The sequence below is a fragment of the Corylus avellana genome, chromosome ca6 (genome assembly GCF_901000735.1).
Source record: "Corylus avellana chromosome ca6, CavTom2PMs-1.0".
Lineage (NCBI taxonomy): Eukaryota > Viridiplantae > Streptophyta > Magnoliopsida > Fagales > Betulaceae > Corylus > Corylus avellana.
Genome location: NC_081546.1, coordinates 25,767,097 through 25,794,189, shown reverse-complemented (window position 1 = coordinate 25,794,189; position 27,093 = coordinate 25,767,097). Strand labels below are relative to the sequence as shown.

General features: G+C 33.8%; 2 protein-coding genes across 2 annotated transcripts; one reads left to right on the top strand and one right to left on the bottom strand.

The window, feature by feature from the left end:
* Window positions 1-437: 437 nt before the first annotated feature.
* Window positions 438-2,760, bottom strand: LOC132184484 (S-adenosylmethionine decarboxylase proenzyme-like). The gene is made up of 3 exons (XM_059598131.1): window positions 2,584-2,760; window positions 2,172-2,325; window positions 438-2,063 (listed from the first exon to the last, which is right to left on the bottom strand). The coding sequence occupies exon 3, from the start codon at window positions 1,849-1,851 to the stop codon at window positions 724-726; it is 1,128 nt and encodes a 375-aa protein (XP_059454114.1). The 5' UTR covers window positions 1,852-2,063; window positions 2,172-2,325; window positions 2,584-2,760; the 3' UTR covers window positions 438-723.
* An 18,661-nt stretch (window positions 2,761-21,421) lies between these two features.
* On the top strand, window positions 21,422-26,459 carry LOC132184806 (probable LRR receptor-like serine/threonine-protein kinase At4g30520). The gene is made up of 11 exons (XM_059598574.1): window positions 21,422-22,044; window positions 22,170-22,302; window positions 22,398-22,469; window positions 22,575-22,718; window positions 23,004-23,075; window positions 23,270-23,329; window positions 23,441-23,541; window positions 23,627-23,755; window positions 23,854-24,198; window positions 25,217-25,596; window positions 25,870-26,459. Exons 1-11 carry the CDS (start codon window positions 21,954-21,956, stop codon window positions 26,254-26,256), a joined length of 1,914 nt encoding a protein of 637 aa, XP_059454557.1. The 5' UTR covers window positions 21,422-21,953; the 3' UTR covers window positions 26,257-26,459.
* The last annotated feature ends 634 nt before the right edge of the window (window positions 26,460-27,093 follow it).

The following is a 27,093-nucleotide window of genomic DNA, read 5'->3' as shown; positions in this document are numbered from 1 at the left end:
CTGTTTTCCCAAAGTTTGCCGTCCACATATTAAAGAAGAGGACTAGAAATCACATTTTCATTTTACCCTACACTTGATAGTTTCAATAAATCATGAATTTATTATAAAAGATTACTTCATATTAATTAATTATGGGCATGACATGGGTTTTGCATGTAGTGAAGTGGGATTTGAGATCCTAAACAACTTGTTGATTTGTTGCTCAAATTGGTAATAAGAGAGCTCCAATAGAATTACTAGAAATTTCCTATCCACCATGAGTGGAAAAGATTACATGATATTACTATGGGAAAAACGACAAGTGACAAACATTTGATCGTGGCATTGTCCTTAACATGGAAGAATAATCACAAGTTAAAAGTTTTAAGAACAGTTTGGTAGGCTGGAAGATCGATCACATTCAAAATGCTTCAAAGCCCTCGAGTCAACACTATTAATTATTTCTCAAAAATAGAACAAGAACAAATAAAGATTCCATTAAACAGAGACAATGGCCAAACCTCAATTATTCCAAATCATAGACCGAAGACCCAATACATTGGAAAGACTACAGACTAGTAAACAAGAAAGACACTTCAAAGTTCAAAGAAACGACCACCACATAATAATGGACTGCCAATTAACACCGTAGGCAAACCCTACATAAATTACCGAAGCGCCACCCAACAATCTCACTGGCAGTGACAGAACAGGGCTGACAACTGACACTCTGATTGGCCCGCTCTAAGCTGACCAAACACATGGACACGCCGTGACCTCCTCTTCCTCCAACGCAACGTCATTCCAGCACCGCAAGACAGCTTTGGTTGGCGTGGGCACCGCGCAGCCACCCGCCTTAGCCTTCACCGAATAAGCCAGGTACACCACGCACCCGCCACCTGGCAGCTCCTGCTTCACCACGCTCTCACACGTGTACCCATCCACGTCAGCAGATTCCGTGGCCCAGTTGACGCCACCAAAGCAAGTGATTGCCACGGAAAACTCGGCCGGACCGAAACACTTGAGAACCCTCTTCACCAGCGGCTCGAACCCAGTGGCCTCAGGGTCGAACCCCAGGGCCTCGTAGCTGGCGTAACTGAACCCATCCTCTGGAGTCACGTGCACGGTTGAATAAGCAGAGCCGTCGATCCCATTCATGGAGTACCCACACGGGTCAAACTCGAAGTCGCAAATCACGTGAGAGGGAATAATCTCGGATATTCCGGACAATTTGGTCATTTCGCCAGCCCTGTATCCCTCCGAGTTCTTGAAAAACACGGACGCCTTGTCGCGGTCCAACCCGGTCATGCACATCTCGAGAGCAATCGGGTCCGTCCGATTACCCTCCGTAGTGGCGGAGTAAACGTGCCAGTTACGATTCGGGACCGTCGGATCGCCGATCACAAAGGCGTTGGGGTTCATGTGCCCAAAGAACTCATTCAGAGCGGAGACTTCCTCATTGAAGCTGCGGTGAGGGGCAGGTTGGGCACCCGGGAAAATGAACCTCCCGCGGGAGTACTTGACCGAAACGACAGCGAGTGAGCGGGACTCGGCGAGTCGGAGAATCGGTGGGATCGATAAGAGGAGCTTGGTGGTCCCACAGGTCTTGATGACGAGTTTGGAAGGGTAGACGAAGAGGCTCGACTCAGAAAGAACGTACGAGTCCAGCTCGTCGTTGGAAAGGTGTGAGACGATGGTGCAGCGAGCCGCGTCGAGGATGGAGTCGATCTCGTGCCGGGTCAGGGCCCGGAGGCCGAGCCCCTGGGGGTCCGAGAAAAAGGATGGCTCCGAGAATGTGATCTCGAGACGCTTTTCGAAGCCTTCGAACCCTATCGGTGAAGACGGTGGAGGGTCGTGGCTGAGGATGGTCATTGTTCAGGGATTTTTTAGAAGCAATGGAAAAAGACAGAGAAACAGAGAGTGTATGTTTTTTTTTTCTGGGTTTCGTTTACAGCAACAGAGAAAACTTTGTTATACGAATCAAGCAAACAAACAAGGAAGAAGAGAAAGATTATTGAGTAAATGAAATCCTAGTCTACCGAGGGAGGCATTCCAGGGATATATCAGGATGGCTTCCTCACGCACTGCAAAGAAAAACAACCCCAAAAAACAATTAGAAAAACGAATGAAGAACAAAACAATGAACATTTTTCTTGTTTTCTTTCTGCATGACCAAGAAAGAAAGGGCTTACGTTGGAGTAAGCAGCAGATCGGAACTTCTCGATGCCACCGTTTGGGCGAACGTCTTCAATGATGTAGCCGAGGGGAACTTCGTACTGCTTGGAGCCACTACTACTGCTAGACTTCTTTTTCCCACCCTTGGTCTCCATTAAAACATCCACGCTTCTGAAACCCACAACACCCATTACGATTTCAATCATATTTCTTTAGAAAAACAGTAAAGAATCAAACACATGAACATAAGTAAACCCCACAACCCCATCAAATTTCTTTCACAAAAAATAAACGAATCTAGATTATAACCTTTCCAACATACAAGATAGATTCTTTAATACCCAAATGAAATCAAACCCCGTACGTGTAGAGGGCAAAAGACGAACAAAGAATGAGATGTATGCAAAACCCTAGATTTAAAAGACTTACAGTTTTCCTTCTTGCTAATCTGTTGATGGGAAAACCCAAACAATCTCAGGAAAAGGATCAGGGGAAAACCGCACTGAGACTGAGGGAAGCAAAGGGGAAAAGCACAGAGAGGGAGGCTGGGAATTGATTTGAGGGCAACGAAGATACAGAGAGACGGAAGGCTTTGTGTGAATAAGAAGGCAGCGGAAAGAGAGTATTTATAGAGGAAATATAGAAAGCGCAGGGGGCAGGGCAATTCTAGAGGCCCATATTTACAGCGGTAACCAGTGAAAAATTTGGCATTAAAATTTTTTACAGTTGATTATATTATTATTTTGAAATGAAATATTAATTTTCTCGCGTTAGTATTACGTACGTTTTATTTTAGTATTTATTATGTTTTAAAAATAAAAAATATTCTATAATAAAATAATGAAATGTTGATTCAATCTACCAGAAAATAATGTATTTTGAGAGTTTTTTTGTTTAAAAATTTGTTTCGATATAACATAAATACAAAAAATATTTTTGTTTTATTATGAGAAAACAAAAAAAAAAAAAATTAACAAATAGAACCACAATCTCATGCATTTACCCCATAAACTCCTCCAAATCGTTAAATTTTTAACCCATTATGACAAAAATGTAATATTTAGTTGAAATAATAATTAGTTTTGAAGAGTTGTACATACTAAAATATGTTAGGAATTCTTAAAAAAATAAATAAATAAATAAAATCTAGATTTGTAATTACAATAAATAAATAAATATTAATGTGCTAATTTTTTACACTTAATTTTAAAACATGGTTGACTTTTTAAATATATCTTAAAAAAATATTTAATATTTATGAAGCGGAAGTCATTAGTTTGAATATCTCAATTTCCTTCCATTGTGTGAACGTGTAAAAAAAAAGAAAAAATTATAATAATTGTGAAAAATGCTTGGAAGTGACTTTCTTTGTTAAACAATTTTTCTTCTCAGTTTTACTTCAAAACAAACATTAATAAATAATATAAAACACTCAAAATTATTTTTATTTTTTTAGTTACCTCAAAATATTTATTTATTTTTTTTTTAAAAAAAAAAGAACTTTTTTTAAAGTGGCATGGGGTTTCATGAATTTACATTGATCTAGGGTCATATGTGACCAGCTCTGCATGGCAGAGATGCATTTGTTTGCCATGTTAAATGAGGCTCTTCCACGAGTTCTTATTTGGTCACAGCCACAGGCAACACAGAAATTGGTTCCTTCTGTTGCAAGGGAAGCATCTTCCACGCGGCTTCGTCTCCAAGATAAATAAACTGGAAAGCATATTCTTCCGTTCTTACCCTTCACTTTTAATTACTCTGTTACCATTTACCATCCTTCACTCCTTAATTGGAATAGAATCACGAGATTTAGCTTTATTTGTTAAGTAATTTTTTTTTTTTATTTAAAATTAGTTTTGATATAAGGTAAAGGTAAAAAATAATTTTGTAATTGTTTTGTGTTTTGGAATACTTGTTAATAAAAAAACAGGGAGAAGCAGGTTTGACTGATAATATATTTTTTTCTTCTTTATTTTTCTTTTAAATAAAAACATTGACAAACAACCATACACTCAAAACTATTTTCACGTTTATGTCATATTTTTCAAACAAAAAAATAAAAAAAACACACTTTAAAATAACATTAACAATCTGAGTAAAATATGTTTGAAATTGGCTTTCAAACAACAATAATTTCCACCTACTTTTCATTTAGGTTCATGCATTATCCACGTTGATTATCACTAAATGGGCAAGAAAGGCATGTTCGAGTAGTAATTAGCCACCGAAAGCAATAAATTTATACTTATATTAATATGCTGATAATTTACTTGGGTTGGACACTAATTTCCCGGCCCAAATTTCTGGCAGATAAATTGATAAGTGACAATCATCTAAAATCACCTCATTAAAACGACAGTTTAGACAGGTGTTTGGATGTAAACTTCTAGTAAATGATATCTTTATAGAAAACAATATGTTCATTTAATTTAGGGTTGAACGTAGGTCCAATAGGCTTTAGATTTAGATTAGCCTTTATTAAAAGAAAAATTAATGATTACTAGACTTTGTCGCACCATACTTGTAGGAATTTTTTTTTTTAGATATTTGTAGGATGTTTATGTGATATATATTATTACTCTTTTACTATAATTAGTGCCTTACTCTTATCGCTTAAATTTTTCATTTTTTTCTCCCTTTAAAGTCTCAATATCTTGTGTATTCAATTCTTATTTTCATATTTCAATTGGAAAGTCTTTTTTTAATCATAATTAGGGCATTAAACTTTTTTTTTTTAATAGAGTGGGCCTTAATTGTACCCTTACCATTTAGGGTGCTTATTCCACTGAGGGGCTAAGCTGCTTAGGCGGCCGCTTAAGTCACCTAAAGAAATGGCTATATATTTGGTCCCGATGCTTACAACTCTTATCGTACTTAACCTATCGTTTTAGGTGATGTCTATTTTATCTTATTTTCTTAAATTTGAATTTCGTCAAATTCTTATTTTCTCCCTAGTGTTACATATTGTGTTTGAACAAAAAGCTTATTTTTTTGAATTTTTAACTTTTAACTTATTACTCTTATATTCTCTAGCAAACCTTATGATAGTCATTTCTCTTTTCATGGTTATACTCACTTATCAGTATTCAATGTCTTAATGTTATGTGCATACATGATATTATAAACTAGAGATTTTAACTCAGCCTATAAATTGCTCTTTATAACTCGAATTTGTGATGTAATGCGTGCTCTAATACCAACTGTTAAAACTCTAACCATTCATCTAAAAACCTTAAGACTTAATTATTAATACTGTTTTGATTAAACCCTTAACTTATAATATTGTAACATTATATTCCATAAATCAAGTTACATCTGATAGATAAAAGTCACCTTTTTTTTTTTTACATGTCCGCATAAGGAGAAGGAAATTCGAATTAATGACCTTCGTTTCCTAAGAAATGGTCCATAACCGACTGAGCTACTCCCTTAGAAACTAATAAGTCACTTCTAAACATACAAAAAGTAAACCGCATATACCATATCATCGAAATAGATCATACACTAAATTCTTCAATTAAATGAAATAGAGATGAGCGGTTTAATATAGTATTAGAGTTAGAGGTGTTAAGTTCAAATTTGGTCTCCATGATTCATTTCCCATTATAATTAAATATTTTAGGTGTCATATTTCACATATTAAAAGAGAGCTTAATCTCACATGTAAGAGTAGGTATTAAAATATGATTAAATGATTAAATTTAGATTTTCCAATCACCTTTTAAGACAATTAAAGATTTATAATATCTACTGATTAGGTTAGGATAAAACTGTTATAAAAATTCTCGAAAAAAACATAGAAATATCATATATATCATTGTCAGTCGGGTCAAGGTTGTTGGATTTACCAATATCCTCAACCCGAGGGTCACATGACTATGTCGGAATCCCCTTTTCCCCCACCTGACCGACCGACAGGAGAAGGGAAACCTAACTGAATCTCGTCAATTCGGGTTGAAATAATCGGGTCCGTCGATTAATTAACTACTCTTTTAATCGGCCAACCCGATCAGCATCCCTCTAGTCTTTCTTAACTCTGTTTTAACTACCGTACAAAACCCATGTCATAAGAATGATGAAGAAAAATCAAAATAATTCATTGGCTTGACACGTGGAAAAGTCAACCTTTTTTTTTTTGTTTTTTTCACAAACGTTTCTGTAATTGTAGGCAAGCAGACAAATAGCTTTGAACTTGTAACATTTACAAAGAACATATGTAAATGTCTCCCAACTCCAAGGCCAGCCTTATGCTTTTTACTACTTACGAATCAGTAGCTTTGCCACATTTAAGAGTATTTCCAATAAATGATAAAATTTGTTGAAATAGTGACTACGAATAAATAGTTCGTTGTGTTCTTTATGCCAGAACCTTGTAAGAAGACCATCGGTTATAATGATATACTAGTAGTGACTACGAACGACTAGTTCTCTATATTCTTAAGAGATAACTTAATCGACTAGGGATCACGCTTCATAAAGTAGAGGTCATTAGTTCAAATCACTCTTCCTCTTATGTGTACATGTAAAAAAAAAAAAACCATTGGTTATAATTATATACTAGTAGTGACAGCGGAATCACCAAATTAGGGATTGAGATAAACGGTTGAGATATATGAATTTGAGAATCTCAAATTTAATGAGTCATATTTCAGCATTTAATGATGAAACATGACCTATTAAATTCCTTGAGGATAGCTTCCTCATTAAGTTTCCTCTTTAAAATTTGAAAAAATTGCCAAATTATAGTATAAACAAATCAAACTTGAAGGGTTTAGAGAGTTAGCTGATATTGCTCTGCTCTTATCTATGTGGTCTATATCCATGCATATTGCATAACACCCATATTTTAAAGAAAAATGTTAACATACTTTATCACTAGTAGATTATAATTCAATAATACTAATCTATCACAAATTCAATAAACGTCAGAGTAAAAGTGTGTAGAATTTATAGTCTTTCTACCTTTTTGTTGTACTCTTTTTCATTGATGTTTATTGATCCAAAATCTGCTATAAAAAGCGCCAAAACATCAGCCGGATGCCATATTACCAACATTCAAGGCCCCCTCTGGGCGGCTAAATAAACAAAAGAAAGTGCTAATTTGGTTTTGGAATCCTGGCATCCTGCACAAAGTGGTGGGGGTGGCGCTAAAATAGCAATTAATAATAATATTTGATGGATTGAAGAGAGAGTAGTCAAAGATAAGATTAACGTAATTGGGATTCTTTCCCACTCTCTTCTATAAACAAGTTGATAGCAGACTCGAGGCGGATCATTATCGATTCTAAAGTATAAAGGACTCTCCAATATTCTCTCTCTCTATATATATAAAACTTTTTGTTGAAATTCTTTTGGCAAATTCATTGTTAATTACATATTATCGACATAATTATTACTAATCTAATATTATTTATTATTTAACCCAAAACCCATCTCTTTAATTGTTTTTAAATATAAAAGATTCATGACTTTCAACTATTTTAGATCTAATGGTTTTTATTCTTCAATCAACTTGATGCTTGACAAGCATGATATATTGAGCCTGAACCCATATAATAATAATAATAATTATTATTATTATAATAACACACACACACACACACATATATATATATTTATTGATATGTTGGTATCACTAGAAAAAGATTTCCACGACCCCTCTAGAATCATTAGAGCCAAATTGCTCTCACAATTTCCTTTTCAAATTCCTCTCACAATTAATTAGTGGTACCATATGCTTCATCGATTAGGCTATAACATATAAATTAGAGAAAAAGGCTATAACATATTTGTTTTCTGTAGTGAGATCTCTAGGCATCCAAAAAGATGGGTAGAGAATCTAGGCATGCATTTTATACGGCCAAAGAAAAGGGAATCATCAATAAAGTTTGTGCATGGTACACCAAACTTTGAAGCCTAGATGCCTCCCTCTTCCCTCAAAGGGCCATGGGAATGATATACAAATGACTAATTAATTGCCAAAAAGTTTTCAGACCCATTGAATCACGTTATAGATTTTCTCTGATTAAAGTGAAATGAAACGATATATATTTTATAGTTCAAATTTGATTTTACCTATTTACTGTAAAATGTAGTCTAAACCATAAAATAATTATTCTTAATTTCACTTGAAATAATTATTTTCAATCACGTTAAGTGTATTTTTAAAAATCATATTTTCATTAGCCGCGTTTTAAAATCGGTAAACCAAACAGACCATTAATCTTGTTTCCTACTTTTCCTAAGACCTAAAACTTTTTGCCAAGGGTAGACCTTAATTTTTGGATTGAGATTGATTAGTACAATGTCTACATGTCTGATTGACTTATGAGAAAGAGCCCGATTAAATCCACCTATTCCAACATGACGCATCTCTACCTCAATAGATAGATCTCATAATATTATTTATGAATTATTCGTATTGCATGCAACACAGACAAATGATAGCACATTGTCCAAATCATTGATTGATAGACATGACTGAAATCTCCTCATGCCGTGACAGGGATCAAAAAGAAACCATAAGAAACATTAGTTTATCATATATGCAAAAATCAAGTTTTCCAATATATAATAGAAATTTGGATTTATGTGAATAAAAATATGCTACTATGACATGTGTACTTTGTATGAATATAATTAATTATTTTCTAACCCTGTCGATTCAAATGGCTAGTGAGGGCTAGAGAAAATCCAAAACCCAGACCATATATATATATAAAATAACATTCATCAATAAGTTAAGATTGCCAACGTTGTAAACTATATATTCTTCTTTAGCTATACTTTAGTTTATCCATCGTGCCATCCTCTCGGGCATAGACTCAGCACCCACTCTACAATGTGAAAGGAACATATAATTTGGGGATTAATGGATAAGACTACATGTATTTGAGTGCATTTTTATTTTTTATTTTTGGATTATAAATCAATGAATTTGTTTGGTATTAAATCACCGCTTATTGCATGTGATTAAGTTGATAATAGATGCAAGTGTGTGGAAGATTTAATTGAAATTAAAATAAACTGTAGAGTTAAGATTCGAAGTCAAAACATCTTTCTTAGTACATATTAAATCAGCAATTATCCAACATTTTTTTTTTTTACATGTCCACACAAGGGAAGGGAGAATGGAATTCGAACTAGTGACCTCCGCTTCATTAAGTGTGGTCCATAGTTGATTGAGCTACCCCTTGAAAACTCAATTATCCAACATTTAAACCGATAGTAAAAGCTAAATTTATTATTTAACTAATATTTTAATATTTTCATTTTGGGCTAATTTAACTAATGTTTTTGGGCCAATTGCAACCATCATACTTGGTCTTGGTGGGTTAAGTGCACTTATGGCTAAAAAACGAGAGTAGGTTCAATACAAAAACATTGAATAATTGTTTTTACTTTTTAGATGATTAGTGAAAAAGGAAAAGCAATGTCATAAAAAAAAATGTTTACTTACTCCAATTATTAACTTTATGAAGTAATCATTTTTCTCTTGTCCACCATTCATGTTACTAATTGGCCATTATGATCTCATGAAATATCCATGTCCCCCAAGCTCATGAAATGGGATATTAGAGTAAGAGAATAAAGATGACCTTACTCTTTCTATTGGGTTGGGTATTAATAAGCATACATGACGCATCCCTTTTTCCATCATGCAAATATGTTACTATTGTAAGCGTTTCACATTAGTTAGGTGTAATTATAACTATATGTATATTATATGTATAAATTTTTGAGTATTCTCCTATTGCAAATGGGTTTTCAATGGTGAGTTCTACTTGAGATTTATATCATTTGATATCAAGATCACTGCCATATCGAGTACGAGATCAGATGCAATTCGTCGAGTATGTGATTGAATGAGTTGGGACTTTGTGGCTGAATCTTAGGGGGTGTGACCTACATGCTAAATTAAAATGTCTTAGTATTATTTATAGACATAGTATTGTTAAGTCATTGCATACTAATAGATAAATAGAGTCGTCAAAAGAGAAAGAACTACTATTAGAATAGTATTGATAGAGTAAATCGTCACCTTGGTTACACGTAATCTTAACCATATCATATGTATATAAGTTTTTGGAATACCATTTCATTTGAAGTCGATTTTTAAGGATAAGTTATACATAGGTCATGAGGTTTAAAAGAAAATATTGAATATCCTTTCACACTCGTACGTTTGTTGCATCATGCTTCTGTACTCTAACCAAGAGGAGAGTTAAATAACAATAATTGACAATGACCTTCAAGTTTGAGTTTTGTTATTAAAAAAAATAATTATTATAATAATTTTTTTTTTTTTTTTTTTTTTAAAAAAAAGAGCTCGAATTTTGGCCGGAGCCACTCCGATGAAGGTTTTCGATCGTTTGGGAGTAATTCTAGTTTGTCTTACATCAATCATGCGCAGAAGTTCCCCACGCCAAAAACCTGTTCCTGGTCTGGACTGTGGAGTACGACAATTTTTTTCTGTTTTCCCGGGTCATGCTTTGTTGCATTGTTCTAATATATATATTACGGATGTCTTTTGTTCCTGAAATTAACTCGGTTGTTCAAATTTTTTAAAAAATGGGACAATTAAAATAAAACAATTGTGGCACATTGACCAATGTTTTATGCTGATGGAGTAGATGAATAGTGCGATCCTACTTTTTTTTTTTTTTTTTTTTTAAATGGTTCATATTGTGTTGACCAATGAGTCCTAAAAACATTAAACACTTATAAAATATTCAAAATTATTATAATTTTCATGTCACGACAATTTTGAATATTTTATAAGTGTTTAATGTTTTTAGGACTCATTGGTCAACACAATATGAACCTATATATATATATATATAAAGGATTAACAAACGAATATAATTGTCTCTAAGGAGTAGCTCAATCAACTGTAGACCACACCTAATAAAGTAGAGGTCATTAGCTCGAATCCTCTCTCCCCTTCCTTTGTATGGACATGCAAAGAAAAAAAAAAAGCAAATGAATATAATTTATTTAGTAGGAAGTTTAATCAATACAAACGAAGACAGCAAGGGAAAAACTTAGTAGGAGGATGAGACACAATTCTTCTCCTCTTTTGGTCCTTCTCTCATCTTTTCAATTTTCAAAATGATCATAAATATGGGATAAAGTTTTCTTCCAAATTGAATTGGAGGAATTTCTTTCAATGTAGTCTATAAAAATGACATGTGTTTCTTAACATGTGAGATGCACATGTTTTTTTAATAGTAGAGACAAAGTTGGAATAAATTTATTAAAAACTCATGTTCATTTCATATATTATTAAAAAAATGAACACATGTTACTTTTATAGACTAAATTAAATCCTCCGACCCAATTTAAAAAAAAAAAAACTTTATCCTTAAATATGTGGACTCACGTAGGTTTTCACACAAGAATCCTACGGATTCGTGGTGAGTTTGGAAAATTAAGAAGATGAGAGAAAGACAGAAAGATAATCCATGGGCTTACAAATCCAAAAGCATAATAAAGGCATTTGCAGTTATGGAGCTTTGAAAACAAGAAACAGTGAGCAATGAGTTGGGATAGAGACATGGTGCAACAGAAGGTGTGGGCCTAGCGTTTTCTCTTGTGTCTTTTTCCATACAGCTGCAACCCATGAATTCACAAAGCTCTCGGCATTTGCAGAAATCGGAAAGTATTTCCATATATACCATAAAAATAGGCTGATCAATATCTTGGCTTTATCTACCTTTTCTTTGTTTGCATTTGCACAAGTATTGATTGGTAGAGGACCCTCCACATCCACTACACTCCCATGCGTGTCTAACTATTTATTTAAATATTTAGTTTCATATTTTTTTTTTCACAATTATTGTTCAAATTACTAGTACATTTTCATTGGACTAGGAGTATATAATTATTTGTCCCAATTGTTTATGAGGGAGGAGTTTTAGGTCTCTCATGGCTATGCATGCTTAGGATTGTAGAACTTTTAGTTTAAACTTCAATGAGAGGGGATCCTAAGTGCTGATGTGCCTTGCACTCTTGAGGTGCAGGATTCACCTGTCTAACGTTTCGTGGGAGGGGGATGGTATTGGCCATGACCCCCCTTCAATTCTTTAAAAAAAAAAAAAAAAAAATTAGTCAACCGGCTCCTAGCAACAATTTTTTTTGACTTCTGACCCTGCTCATAATAGTTTTTGGCTCCATTCTTGTTTGTGGGTCTCTTCTCTTATTTTCTTGTTCAATTTTTTTAATTCAAGCATGAAACTTCAAGATATCCCAATTCATTTTGAACATGGTAAATAAAGTTTTTTTTTTTTTTTTAATTGAATAAAGGAAAAAAGGCTACAGGAATGGTAAATAAAGTTTGATGTCACATGTAGATTTTGTCTAGAAGATATTCACTATCCTCCCTATTACTTTTTATTTTTTCTTGAAATGCAAGATTGAACATAAGCTATAATTAGATGTACAATGAAATTTTCTCTAAATTGAGTTAGGAAAAAAATCTTTCAAATTGAATGAAGAAAATCCCTTCAACTAATTCTATAAAATTGATATTTGTTTTTAGAGCACGTGATTTGAGAAATCTATTAATTTTTTAATAGAATATAGACTAATTAAGGAGTAAACTGGTAAACAAGAACTATACAAGCACCGATTTTGTCATTTTCTTAAAAAACTATTGATAAAGGTCGAAAACACATGAATCATAAGGCTTTTGGAAGTCTTGAAACGAGGAGAATGGATCTCTCCAGTGGCTTGAATGGATCAGAAACATCATCACATCCCTAAGCTATTCAGGATGGATATCTGTTGTATATTGGGCCAACAGTCTAGGCCTTCCATGGCCCATGTGAATTGGTTGAACATGTGAATGAGGCCCAACCCATGTCCACAAACCAAAATTGGAAGATTTTATATATATGTATATTCTTTGAAAGAGTAATGTTACTATTCACTCATTTTACATTGGAAAAACTACACAAAAGATCTATGAATTACCAAGCAATTTGAAAAGACTCCAAAATTTTAAAACCTTTCAATTTCACCACTTGAACTTTCAATTTGATGCATTATATCCCATTCTGTAAGTTTTTGTACGTTAAAAGTAATGAAATAACCTTTATACCCCTAAAATTTTTATAAAATTTCAAATTTATCCTTAGTTGTTTTTTTTTAAAAAATTGAAGGGTAATTTGGTCTTTTTAGTGGTTTCCATTAGGGTTTAACGAAAAAATTAACGGAGAGAGGTTAATTGCATCAAATTAAAAGTTCATGTGATGAAATTGAGAGTTCTTAAAATTTGAGGGGGTTTTCTCAAAACGTGTAATAGTTCAGGAGCCCTAAGTGAAGTTATTCCTTTTCTACCGATTAATATGAAGTGTATTAAGTGGTTTTCCTTTTACTTTTTCAAGTGACTGGCTTGAGAAGTCATGAAAAGCACGCTATGTTACCCAATGTGAAATAAGCGTGATAAATGAATATGAAAAATATCATTACTCTATTTGAAAACTTTACGAGTGCAACCCACATAGTACTATAGCTTTTATTACAAGTACATAAATGTGAATTATTGCTTGGTGGTAACCCACACGACACTTATCTTGTTTTTCAAACCGCGTGACAGGCTACACCCGTCATTAAAATGTGAATGCCACTTAATTATAAGAAACTGTAGTAAAAGTTGTATTACTAGCATCTGATCAACATATTTAAAGTGCCAAAGCATATGGAGGACAGTTGGAAATGCATGAACAGTGTTGGTGTTGGCCTAAAGTTCAGCCGCCTAATTGACAGATTTCTGCATCAGTAAATGGAGTCCCACCTTGAGTTGGCCAATTGGGTACATACAAATAGGTGTTCAAATTGATCTTGAAGAATTAATGTTCCAAAATTATGTGCCTCAATCATTGGAATAATAATAAGAAGAGGTAGTGGGATTCATGCTAGAGATACCTTCAAACCACATATCTAGAATCTGATTTTGACACAATTGGTGTAGTCGAATCTGCAAAATACAAAGATTTTTCATAATGATTTGCATATGATAGTGGATATTGATTGCACCTTTATGCTTTTTCCCCGAGTTCATCCAGAAGTGAATTGGAGTAAAGATTAAGGTTATGATTTTGATACGATTTTTCAAGATCCTGATTGCTACTTTATTGTTTTCTGGGACCCAATTTTATGTCTCCTAAACCTGTTTGCTTTGCTAAATTTTCTTGGGAAGTGACTGCCCCCATAAACATTGCTGTACTTGTAATAATATATATATATATTTTTTTCTTTCTATATATTCAATATGGGAGAAGGGAAAAGGGAAGTTGTGTAAATTGTTAAAGTTCTTATTAGTGAAGCTGCTAGAGTTTACACAATGAGAGAAATAAAAAGAATAAGATTTGATTTGATGCTTCTAATGGCCCAATTTGACATTCTTCTATATTTTCCACTGGACTCTCTCTTATCAAAATCCATGACAAGTGGACCAATAGCAATCATCTTGAGTATGACAAATTTCCCTACTTATATTGCTTGGAATTTTACTAGAAAGCTCCACCTCAATATTGTCAACTCAACCACAAGTGGACGAATCGGGGTTCTATGAAATTTTTTGCTTAAATTTCAAGAAATTTGGGTAGGAAATGAGAGAGGAAATCTTGGGCTCGAGTGCTTGGAGCAAGCGAGCCATGTACCCTGAGCCGAGTGAGTCGACTGAGCCTAGACATTTCAAGCCCCACACCCTTCTCTCTCAATCTTTGAACGAATTCTAATAATTCCGGACTGAAAATTTTAGGGTATGGGAATTCCAAGGGAACTTCTTAGATGTCTCCCAAAAAAACACAATCTATGTCTTCCTCATTTTCTTCATCTCATCCAACGGTAACAACAACAGCCTTTGCACCCTATTTACAAGCTTATCAATCTCTTTCTCAAGCTTAATGTCTTCAACTTAATATCACTTATATGGTCTTTCCTAATATTATCATAAGAATTTGAGAATAATTTCTATAAGGTCTTGGCACAAATTAAAACTTTTATGCCTTCCAGCAGCCATTCTACCATGCACGGAGTCATTAACGGGTGGCTCACCGAACTAAAATGTAATAATAATAATAATTTTCTTTTTAATATATATTATTTTTATAATGTAAAAATTATATGATAATTAAACACAATTCAAAATAGAAATATCAATGAATTCCTTCAAACTAAAACTTGAAAGCAAGTATGTGTCATGCTACTTATACTACCTATAAACTGTTGAGGCAATCACTCTTTATACACAAAAGTTAAAAGACTTGACAGCAAATTTGAGTCTTCTTTTGTTTTTGTTTTCCACGAAAGTTAAAAGACCAACTCTCATAAAATAAAATAAAAAACAAAAATGCTTGAAGAAAACGTCAAGAGGGACCCTCACTATAAAAATTTGTCTTCACCACCTTGTTGCCCACCCTTAGAAAAAAAAAAAAAAAAGAAAAGAAAGAAAGGCGAAATGAAAACCCATTGAATAACTTTTTAAAGGTAAAACTACTCTGAAATAGATAAACCCAATAATGCAATTCACTATATAAGATTAAAGATATAATCAATTTATACTCACAAAACCTTTATAGTATAATCTTGATTAGTACCCGACAAAATGATCCATTTGTTGTACAAACTTACAACTGGATTAATGTGATAGTATCCATTAGTTTTGTAATAAACCTTTACTAAAAAGGAAAAATACAAGAGTTGATTTTTTTTTTTGTTTAATAATGACTGATCGAATTGTTAGTTAAGACTATTACGTCAATATTGTTAGATAATTGTAAGATAAAAATATAGAGTATGTTAGAAACTACATTTTTATTCACCACTATTCTACCATATTGATGTGACAGTGCCAATTTACCGTTAGTTTTTTTAACATTTACTAAATGAAACTATCACCTTAGTAGGATGAGGTAAAAGTGTATTGGACATCTTTATTTTGTTGGAGGGCCGGACTTGAGTTTAAAAATGTATTATAAAAAGAAAAATAGGCCCATACCACATCATGCCCTCCTCCATAAAGTAGGAGCAGTGGACCACCATAGCAAAGGTGGAAATCCCATTACATTTTCACATATCCAAAAACTTTGGGCTAAAAAATGGCATAGTTTGTGTATTGAGAGCATATATTATAATTTATACAAACTCATATTGTGGACCCTAAAAGCTGAGGAAGGAAAGGGTAGGGCACGGCGTGCGTCACCTTTTGCTTTTTCCCATTCAAAAAGAGCTTTATGGCTTTTGCCACCCTTTATTTTATATATATATATATATATATATATATATATAATATATATATATAATATATTTATTAAGTACTGAGAAAAAGAGGCAAAAGAGCAACTAAAGCCAACGTGGAAGTATCAATTCTAACCCCATGGAAGAATAAACGCACTCCAACGAAGATTTGGATATGTGACCATTCCTATTATAATACCATTATCCTATTTCTTTACTATTTCATGTAAATATCCACTATATTTGCATTTGGATTTCTAGACCTTCTCTCTTTTCTATTATTTTATCAACCATTGTTGGTTTTGGGATGGGGGATGGGTTGTTCTTGTGGGATCTTATGAATTTTTTTCTCCAAATTTTAAGAAAATTTGGGTAGACAATGAGAAAGAGGCGTAGGCGTTCGGCAGCCTGATTGCGATCCAAACGCCTCAAATTCCCTGAAATTCGGATAAAAAATTTTAGACAATTCGCGTTCTACACACTTGCGCAAAGAGATAATCTCAAACAAAATTGAAGGTGGGTTTTGAAATTTGAAAATATTACATCAACTTGGTCAACAATCAACACTGGTGGTGATAGCCATTAGCCGATATGGAATCAAAACTTCCTTTTTTGATATATTCGTCTTCAAGTTGCTTGCCTTAATTGAATAGATCATGATGCTATGATTCTTTAAAATGTCATCGTTTCAAGCTTCTACTAGAAAAAGTGTGCCAATGACCATGACTGCAATGATGACTTGATTTTAGATCATGAACATGCCCACAAAAATCAATAAATAAAAACTAATAATTACACAAAAATCCTATAAACAAGAGATTATAATGATTGAGTTAACAATGCAATACATTATGTTGTCACATACCTAAAGTTGTGCTCGGCTTGAGTACAGTACATTAAGCTTAACTTAAAGTCTGTTTGGAATTGCGATTGAAAAATAGAATTTTTTAGGCAAAATGTATTTTTTTTTACAAAGTCTTCACTTTTAAGTTTTTGACAAAAATGCGTTTTTGACAAATTTTAGGCTTTTTGGACATTTAAAAGTGTTTTCAATTTTTTTTACTAAACGAATACTTTTTTCTTCAAACGGACTTTTTGAGTGTTAAACGCAATTTTAGACTTCTCAAACGCACACCCAAACATGCCCTTAGAATATGTTTAGAATTGTATTTGAGAAATAGAGCTTTTAAGTCAAAAAAATTCTTTTTGATAAAAGCTTTATTTTCAAGTTTTTGCCAAAAGTGCGTTTTGACAATTTTTAAGCTTTTTGAACATTTAAAAGCGCTTTCAATTTTTTTTACTAAACGGATACTTTTTTTTTTTTCAAACGAACTTTTTGAGTGTTCAACACAATTTAGACTTCTCAAACGTAAACCCAATTAGGCCCTTAATTCGTATAAACTCGTACGACTTTATCTTTATTATCTTTATTATCTTTATAGTATTATTTTTAACTTTGTAAAGAGAACATTTTAGTTTTTTAAAAAGATGAAAGAGAACCCTTCTTCTTCAGGCAAAGGATATAACTTGAATCTTTGACAAATTAAACAAGTCTTATATATATAATCAGAAAACCCAGAAGGGGGCATGCACCTTGTAGCCTAGCCCATCAAGCAAAGCAATAAGCAGGACCATTGGCTAGTTGAGGAATTTGGATCATAGAATATGCCACACTGCTTCGAATTGATTCAAGTGGGAAAATCATCATAGATGCCATGCATTTTCAAGAACCCTAAAGCTATTGGTCTTTTCTTTTGCTTATTGTTTCTTAATTAATTAATTGCTTAGTTTTGTGTAAAGTATGTAATAAGATAGATAGATACCTAGGATAGGAATTTATAACAATAAGCTTTATATCATGCTGTTACTGCTTTAAACAAACCAGGGAACAATTAAAGATAATATTCTCCAATTTCTGGTTCATGATGATTATTGACCATGCACTTGTTTGGTCATTTTCCTTTCTTTTATTGGCAATAGAACTGTATTTGATGCTTGAAAATCTGTTTCCTTTTTCCAATTCCTTTTGGGATAAAGTTTTTCACAAAACTCAGTTTGAGAAAATTCTCTCCATCAAATCTATTAAATGTATTTCATATAATTTATACATGCATTTTTAATAGGATTAATGATATTTGTCATTAAAGCATGTGATACTTACATACATTATAAAAATATAAGTGAGAGTCGTATGTTCTAATATATATGTCAATTTAGAAGAATGTTATATATTATATTTTTATCTTGCAATTATCTCACAATGTTAATGTGGTAGTCCAATTAACCCTTGTTTGTTGTTTTTTAATAACAAAAACTGATCCAAAAGACTGATTCAAAATACTATATCATCATTATGAAATAATTGTAAGATTTAAATAAAAAAAAAAAAAAATTTAACATTATTCGTTAATTTAGAGCCCGTTTAAATTTACGATTTTATAGATAAAAGTGTGATTTTAAACAAAATCGCAAAATATACTAAATTACAAAAGTTTCTTTGAACTCAATTGAAAGGAAAACTATATCCACCTCATCCATCTCAATCCCAAATGTACCAAGAGTATTTTCATTTGGGGATTTCAACTTTGAAGATTTGGTTGATAGAAGTGGCCCATAGATGTTGCATAGAATTTTTCTTGGAAAAGTAGCATTCCCATTAAAGCCTTTTTCCCTGTTTTAAGAAAGAGGCCTAGAGAAGCTGTCAGTCTTTCAATATTTTACTGCAATTTTTTTTTTTTTATTTAAATTTTTTCAGTTTCTTGGTTCTTTAATCATTGCTTTATTACTTTTTGCTCTCTTATAATTTTGATATTGAAAATGCACGTAGTTTAACACTGGTACAAGGGAACAAGTTTCCTTTTGGGTCCAGATAAGAGTACACATATAATCATAACAATTGGATGGTTTCATCTATTAATCAGCATAGTTGAACATTGGACCATTGACAGAAAAAAAGTTGATATTTCTTTTCGATTTTTTTTTTTTAATCCTAAATTCAAATTCCATTGGAAGGGCATGGAGTTATCATCCTACAAATCTCACTTATGAAAATTAATTAACAATTCCCATCAATATCACCATCCCCATACCCCTCCCTTCAATTCTTGCAAATTTATCATTGAATTTTCAATGGTAAATTTGTAAGAGTTGGACGAAAAAATAACCAATAGAAAGGAAAAGAATCATTTCTTTATCTTTTATATAATTAATAGTCATGGTCATCACCTTCACTATTGTAACAATCTTATTATTATTTTTCATAATGCAACAAACATCATGTTGCTATCATATTTGTTGCTATTGCTAGAAACAGGATTAAGAGGTGAGGGGAGATTTATCATTCCCTTTTATTTTAATTTTTTTTCTTTAAAATAATATATATGTTTTTGAGTATAAAAATTAAGCTTTAACCCCTCGTTCATATTTTAATCTCCTTTATGAAAAGTAATAATTTCACTATCTATTGTATCGTAATATTGCCTTCATAGCACTATTACAATTATTGCCACCAACAACTCCCTTATCACAAAGATAGGATCCTTTCAATTTTAAGTTAGATGGAGAGTTATTTCATTTGCCATTTTTTTTTTTAAAAAAAATGTTATTCATGATGCTACTTGGTAATATATTGTCACATCATTTAAAATTTTTAAATGATATAATATCATATACACCTTTAGATAAAACAAAATAAAATATGGACGGTGAAATGACTCCATTATTGCAAATGAAATAAAACAAAACATCAAAATACTGACAAGTAGTTCCCAAATTGTAACTTAATCGGTTAAGGACCATGCCTTATGAAGCGGGGGTTACTAGTTCGAATTCCCCCTCTCTCCCATTTGTGTGGACATGTCAAAAATAAAATAAAAGACTGACGGATAAATATATTGTCACATCATTTACATTTTTTTTATATAATATGATATCATACACACGGTTAAATAAAATACAATATTAATTATGAAATAATTACTCTCTGTTTCACTTGACAAGGAAGAGAAACCTTGTTCATTATCACCTATCTCGCCACAATAACACTTCTTTAAATGTCATTATTGTTGTTGTCATGGTTGTAATTATCTCCATCACTTTTATTAAAACTATAATTCTATACTTTCACTATTATAGGTTATTATTGTAACCATTACCACTACCATTGCTATAATGGATGATAATTCTAATCTCATTAATTTAAATAATTTCTTTAAAAAAAATTCTTAAATTTTTCATCTAAATACAATATTATAGACCTAGTTTGGATCAAAAAACCATGGCCATTCAAAAGAATATCAGGTACATGTTTTTTATTACTTGATTCTCAAGGAACTAAACTGTCCACATCATAAAATTAAACTGATTTCCCAATTGACCCCCCTTTGTACTAATTTGTCCTTTTATTTTTTGGGGTGATACGAAAAATCTTGTTAACTGACAATTTCCCATCATTTTTTGTTTGAATAAAATGTAAATAGGCCCATCCTACTATTTGTTGTATACCCAGAACCAAATAATTCCTTACTTCTTTCTGCCACAAGACAAGAGCTCTACTGTAGAGACTATGTTTGTTTAACATGTTTTTTTTTTTTTTTTTTTACTGTAGATAAGAATAATTGTTTTTTTATAAAAAAAAAATTATAAAAGCATGCTTATATAAATTCAAAAATTAGACCCTAATTTGATTTGGCAAGCCCATTATTAAATTACAAAATAACACCCTTAAACACAAGAAAAAACAAAACCCAATTATTCTTGTCTCCTGCATCAATCTTAGAACTGTTTTTTTTTTTTTAAATAAAAAATATTTTAATAGAATAAAAAAATTTTGTTAATATTTAAAGTGAGGGATTTACAAAGTTGTCATTTATTTTGGCAAAGAAAAGAAGAGAAAAAAAAGGTACATAATTATTGAATGCTAATAGGGGCACCTCTTAGACCCACTAGCATAGCACATCAAAAAAAAAAAAAAAAAGAAGATAAGCAGCCACCAAAGAAATGAGAGAGAGTTGAGCCCCTCAAATCAAATCAAGCATAAACTCCTGCATTAATGGGTCTTGATTCTCTTCTGTATTGGGATTCACCCACCCCATGCTTAAGCTCTGGAACAAGCAAAATCCAGAGAGAGAGAGAGAGAAGCCAGCCAGAGGCAGACTCATTAGTAGTACAATCTCAGTAGCCAGAGGCCCAGAACCCATTCATGTCCCTCTCAATTTCTACGCGCGCGCACACACACCCACACACACCCTTCACCTGACAAGTCGTATCATCTACCTGATTCACCTCTCTTTCTCTCTCTCTAAAATCATACAAAAAACATACACACTTGTTATATATTTTGTTACTTTTGTATACTATATGTAGCTTCTTTTTCCTCTCATCTTTTGTAAAGCAAAGGTTGGTGACTGAAAAAGAGACACTGTGGAAAGACCCAACAAAGAAAGAAAGAAAGAGAGAGAGGGAGAGCTAGAGTCGATACAGAGAGAGTGAAATTTTGCTTTCAACATTGTCGTGGTCTTTGTGGAACATGTTCATCACCATCATTCTATGAGTCTATGACCATGGCTCCCAATTTTTTTCTCCTTCTTCTTCTTCTTCTCTTTTCTGCTACACTTTGTGTGTCCTATGAGCCTCGCAACCATGAAGGTGGGCAAGAAAAGCAACCCCCATGAACGACCTTTTTTTTGGTTTTGCTTGAATTTGGTATATTCATTTTTTCTTATACATATAAAGGTGAAAACTTTCTCCGGGTTTTGTTTTCTTTGTTGTAGTGGAAGCTTTGATAACCATAAGAACAAGCCTGAATGATCCGCATGGAGTGCTGAACAACTGGGATGAAGACTCTGTGGATCCTTGTAGCTGGGCCATGATTACTTGTTCTCCCGAGAACCTGGTCATTGGCCTGTGAGTTCGTATTCTTCAATGGTTTGGTTCTATTATTAACTAAATGGATTTGATTACGCATATATAAACTCCATTTTCGTTTCTGGGTTCTGCAGGGGAGCTCCAAGCCAATCTCTTTCTGGCACTTTATCTGGGGCCGTTGGAAATCTCACAAATCTTCGACAAGTGTAAGAAAAATTGAGTCTTTTCCCTTTAATATTCGCCACAAGAATGTTAACAAGCCCATTTTGGACTCTGGTTTTATATTTTGTTGTGTCTTTGTGAATTTGAAGATTGCTGCAAAACAACAATATCTCTGGCAAAATCCCACCAGAGCTCGGCACGCTTCCAAGACTTCAAACGTTGGATCTCTCAAACAACCGATTATCCGGTGTCATTCCGGGGTCTCTGGACCAGTTGAATAGTCTCCAATACCTGTGAGTATGCTATTTTAATGTGTCTGTTCTTGTTATCCCGTGTTTGGTTGACAAGAAACTGTCGGAAAAGAATACAAAGCACAATCTAATTCTAATGTCTTCTTTTGCCCTTGTTGAAAACAAATTTTTAAACTCAGACCCACTTAGGCATACTTTCGTAATAGACTTTTAGGTGAAAAATGTTGTGATAGTAGTAGGTATTAAATATTATATATAAATATTTTTTTTTGTCTACGACTCTACATGATCCTAACACACTGTATTTTTGTCATGTAATGAGTCTAGGAGGCTGAACAACAATAGCTTGTCTGGGCCTTTTCCCGTTTCTTTAGCCAAAATCTCGCAGCTTGCTTTCTTGTGAGTATGGGTTTTCTCTTTTACTCTGTTTCTCCTTCTCTCTCTTCCTCAATTTGTTTGTTTGTTGTAAGTGTATGTCTTGAAAAAATCGAAGAAAGTGTGCAATGTGTTTGTCTTTCTGGTCGGCAGAAGTTTTTTGTTCCAAAATCTTATCTGTATCTATGGGTTCTGTTGATGATAATATGTTCATTCAGGGACTTGTCTTATAACAATCTCAGTGGACCAGTGCCTAAATTCCCAGCCAGGACCTTCAAGTAGTCTTTCTCTCACTTTCTCTCTCTATAAATATAAATATAAGTATATATATAGTCAACTACCATATTTTCCCTGATTTTGCTTTCTGTTCCTTAATTATGTTTATCTAGTATTGTGGGAAACCCATTGATTTGTGGGAGCAGCTCCACTCAAGGTTGCTCTGGCTCAGTCACACTTGTCCCTCCTTCCTTCTCTTTAGAATCGTCACCTGGTAAAGTTCTAAAACTCCCTCTGGTTTTAAACCATCTATATCTTTTTCTTCCCTTTTAAATAAAATTAATTAATTTTCTTTATAGGAAAACACAAGTCCAGGAAACTAGCAATTGCACTTGGAGTCACCTTCAGCTCTATCTTTCTCATATGCGTTGCGCTTGCCATGTGGTGCAGAAAGAGACAGAGAAGTCAAACCATCCTACACATTAATGGTCAGTGACTTTTGAGACTTCAGAATTCGATTTAAGAAACTCCTCTAATTAACAACGACTGATCATAACCTCAAGCTGGTGTTTGATATTTGTTGCAGACAACCAAGAAGAGGGACTCATGAGCTTAGGCAACCTAAGGAAGTTCACTTTCAAAGAGCTTCAATCAGCAACCGACAATTTTAGCTCTAAGAACATCCTTGGTGCCGGAGGTTTTGGGAATGTATACAAGGGAAAGCTAGGAGACGGAACCATGGTGGCGGTGAAGCGGTTGAAGGATGTGACTGGAACCACTGGGGAATCGCAATTTCGAACAGAATTGGAGATGATCAGCTTGGCAGTTCACCGGAATTTGCTCCGCCTAACTGGATATTGTGCGACCCCTAATGAGAGGCTTCTGGTGTATCCTTACATGGCTAATGGCAGTGTTGCCTCCAGGCTTAGAGGTTGGTCCTTTCTTACTTTGCTGCGATTGCTGTTGCTAAAAATTCTTATTGTGCATGATTAATTTCGATAGTGCTCTTGTTAGAATACTGCACTACCCACTTACCACATTATAGCATTTATCCAGATTTCATATTGCATTCAACATGGGGGGGTGCACAAATTTTTTGTAGTTCTAACATCCAACTTATGTAGATTGGGACTTCGGAGTTGGGACCATATTTAGTAGTTTTTAATTCCTGGATATCATTTTCTTTTGCTTTAGTCAATAATTGTTTCCAACTGCCAATTTTACGTTAAAAACAGAATTCCAAAACTTTTAATTTTAATCTGGTATTCTAAATGATTTGCCAAATTTCTTGAATGTTATTCGACCGATATGTTGGATTCTTAAACAAATAATATATTGGAAGGCATGATATACAAAGAACAAAGAGGTTGCATCCAAATTTAAGCTCAAAGTTGAAGTTAATTTAGCCAACTATATGGATGCTTTTTCTTCCCATTTACTAGCTATGTTACTCAAAACTATTCCCCTAGTGAGTTTGTGGATATTTTTATTTGATAATATTTTAATAGATCTTCAAAACTGCTATGACTTCATTTGATTTGCTAGACACAACCTAAAAATTACTACCCAATCAAAATCAAGAGGCAAGCTTTGGCAGAAGGTAAATGTTAATTAAGATGCTTAATGTATTGAATAGTTAATAAACCACGTTGAACAAAATATAATATTGATGAGCGGTTTTAGTTGATGAACATAATGACAAGTTAATCCTGATGTATTCTGCTTTTGGTAAAATCTTGAGTTAAAAAGAAAGAGGGCAAAATGAAAGAAAGTTGTAGACTGATCTTCTTTCCGAGAGTAAATTTTAGAGCTACACCCCTTACAATATGTTTTAGGCCTCAGCGTTTAGTCAGTTTCAACCTTTCCTGCTAAGTGCTAACAACTGTTCTTAAACCCCAAAGCCGCTGTGCATTTTGTTAAACTGTTGGTATCCGTTTCAATTATGACAGTAAAACCAGTACTTGATTGGAACACAAGAAAGAGGATAGCAATTGGAGCTGCTAGGGGCCTTCTTTATCTACATGAGCAATGTGATCCAAAGATCATCCACCGAGATGTAAAGGCTGCTAATGTTCTCCTGGATGAGTACTGTGAGGCAATTGTTGGCGATTTTGGCCTTGCAAAGCTCCTTGACCATGAAGACTCCCATGTTACCACTGCTGTCCGTGGCACTGTTGGGCATATTGCACCAGAGTACCTCTCTACTGGTCAGTCATCTGAGAAGACCGATGTGTTTGGATTTGGCATTCTCTTGTTAGAGCTCATTACTGGAATGAGAGCTCTTGAGTTTGGAAAAACGGTTAATCAGAAAGGAGCCATGCTTGAGTGGGTAAGTTTCCTCTGAAACTACTGCAAGCTGAAGTTGTCTATAATTCAACAAGCAAATGAAAGTACCTTTTTAGTTGATTGCTAAAAGCTTGAACCCAATTGCACCTTATACTCTTTTTTTTTTCACAAATGCATAATGAGTATATGTATGCGTCTAGATTTGTTTGACCATAATTTTTTCTTTTTCAAAAACAAAAAAGAAAGACAATGCAGAGTTGACCAAAAACCCTAGCATTTTCATGTATAAAGCTAAAGTGAATAATGTTGATGACAGGTGAAAAAAATACAGCAGGAGAAGAAAGTGGAAGTTTTGGTGGACAGAGAACTCGGAAGCCACTACGACCGGATTGAGGTGGGGGAGATGCTGCAAGTAGCTTTGCTATGCACTCAATACTTGCCAGCCCACCGCCCCAAGATGTCCGAAGTGGTGCGAATGCTTGAAGGCGATGGCTTAGCCGAGAAGTGGGCGGCATCACATAATAATACCAATCCCAGTATGAACCATTTCAACACTAATAGTAACAGAACCACATCCCGCCCTACCGCAGCATCAAAACATGATGAAAGTGGTCAGGATCGTTCTAGCGTCGTGGCCTTGGATGAAGATGATGATGAACATTCTTTGGATTCCTATGCCATGGAACTCTCTGGTCCAAGATAGAAAAGAAAGTGAAAAAGGAAAATATTAAAAAAAAAGAAAAAAAAAGAAAAAAGAAAAGAATTCTTTGTCTTAGTTCCTTACAAGTGGAAATATCTTTTTTTCTGGAAAAGATGGGTTTGGATAACTGTTTCATAAACTTGGTTTTGTATTTCTGTCCCCTTGGGCCTTGTAATGTATATAGTTTTACTTTTATTTTCCCTCAACCTTGTTTTGGTTTATTAATTTGTTACATTACATGAGCAGAGTGTTGTTGTTGTATAGGGGAATACGAGCGACTATACAGGAGGAGGGAGAACAACATAAGATGCTCTGTTCTGCTCCCAAGTGCGAGACAGAGAGACTCTAGTCTTTTTACAGGTTGATTTTGACGGTTTGACTGAAAGTTGGTGTGAGATTTGCACTGTTTTTCTTAGCCCGTTTGATGGTGAGAGTGAAAACTGAGGTGAGAGGTTAGGGTCAAAAAGGGGTCGTTTTCTTTTGATGCTTTTGCAGGCTCACGCGCCCTCTTTTGGCTCAGTTGCTCTTTTTTGGTAAGTCACTCTTATCTTATCCCCCCACCTCTCACTTTTTGTGACTCCATCTACTTTGACCCTTCTCTTGTATTATCAACATGCCTTCTCAAGCAACAAAGTGTCAGCCAGGCGTGCATGATCCTTTTTATTTATTTATTTATTTTTATGTACAAACCTCAAGATTTGAATTTCTTCTTTGGGATCCCAATTCCTACACCTTAATTGAATGTTTGAATATGTAGCCAACTTAAACGGATCCTTTTTGTTTCATCTTCGGTCGGTGTTTTTAAGAGGAGTAAAATTATCTAAAAAATTACTACACTTT

What these genes read in the sequence shown, in the direction of transcription:
- LOC132184484 (XM_059598131.1), bottom strand. Translation starts at nt 1,851, where the DNA reads ATGACCATCCTCAGCCACGACCCTCCACCGTCTTCACCGATAGGGTTC.
- LOC132184806 (XM_059598574.1), top strand. Translation starts at nt 21,954, where the DNA reads ATGACCATGGCTCCCAATTTTTTTCTCCTTCTTCTTCTTCTTCTCTTT. An exon ending in TGAGCCTCGCAACCATGAAG is followed by an intron (nt 22,045 to 22,169) that starts GTGGGCAAGAAA and finishes TCTTTGTTGTAG; the next exon opens with TGGAAGCTTTGATAACCATA. An exon ending in GAGAACCTGGTCATTGGCCT is followed by an intron (nt 22,303 to 22,397) that starts GTGAGTTCGTAT and finishes TGGGTTCTGCAG; the next exon opens with GGGAGCTCCAAGCCAATCTC.